Source organism: Oratosquilla oratoria, chromosome 33 (assembly GCF_046742065.1).
Source record: "Oratosquilla oratoria isolate Oo_2021 chromosome 33, ASM4674206v1, whole genome shotgun sequence".
NCBI classification, from domain to species: Eukaryota; Metazoa; Arthropoda; class Malacostraca; order Stomatopoda; family Squillidae; genus Oratosquilla; species Oratosquilla oratoria.
Window position 1 is genome coordinate 37825927 of NC_134809.1, and position 635 is coordinate 37826561.

General features: G+C 49.1%; 1 protein-coding gene across 2 annotated transcripts in view; it reads left to right on the forward strand.

Moving 5' to 3' along the window:
• Positions 1-214: 214 nt before the first annotated feature.
• The window catches only part of Nep2 (M13 family metallopeptidase neprilysin 2), a 188924-nt gene continuing 188503 nt past the window's right edge, over positions 215-635 (forward strand). Inside the window, exon 1 of one of the 2 annotated variants that reach the window (XM_076172789.1) lies at positions 215-635. This exon is cut by the window's right edge and continues 58 nt beyond it. In XM_076172789.1, coding sequence (XP_076028904.1) covers positions 617-635 — 19 coding nt within the window. In that variant the 5' untranslated portion in view covers positions 215-616. The other variant, XM_076172788.1, reaches the window with a different exon arrangement.

Consider the following 635-nt stretch of genomic DNA (forward strand, 5'->3'; position numbering starts at 1 on the left):
ATAAAACCAACAGCGCATGCTCATGTGTAACACTTGTTCTTTAAAGATTAAATCCAACACGAATAATCGTTCGCGCAATTACAAGCACGAGTGAACAAACACGCAGCAGGCTCCTCACTTGTAAATTAGACCGCAGGGAAACAAAACTTCTCGGAAGCAGCTCGTGCTCACCTCCCCACCCCTACTGCTCTTCTCAAACTAGATTCTTCACCTGTACACCTCTAATTATCGTGCTCTCCATCGGTGTGAGTGAAGGGTGGAGAGGAGAGGGGTGCAGGAGGAAGGCAAGGTACTGTCTACGGCTCCAAGCCGCACCTCGCTGGTTAGTTAGCGGTCGGCGACGGTGAGGATAGGACGGCGTGCCGCTTCCAAAGCCTCCACAAACTCGGCGAACGCTAATCTCGTATTTGCTACAGTTTAATACGTCCTTAAAGACATTCATGTTATCTGAGAATATATTTCCGTCACCCGGCAGTCAAACGCCCATAGTGTAGCAGCTTATCTCGACCTTCTTACAGTCCACGCTACCGTGTGTTTGCTATTGGAGAGAGAAAACATAAGGGAGTATCCTAAAGCAAACTCACCTAATCAACCTGAGACGCAATCCAGCACCGCCATGCCGGAGTGTGTCAACC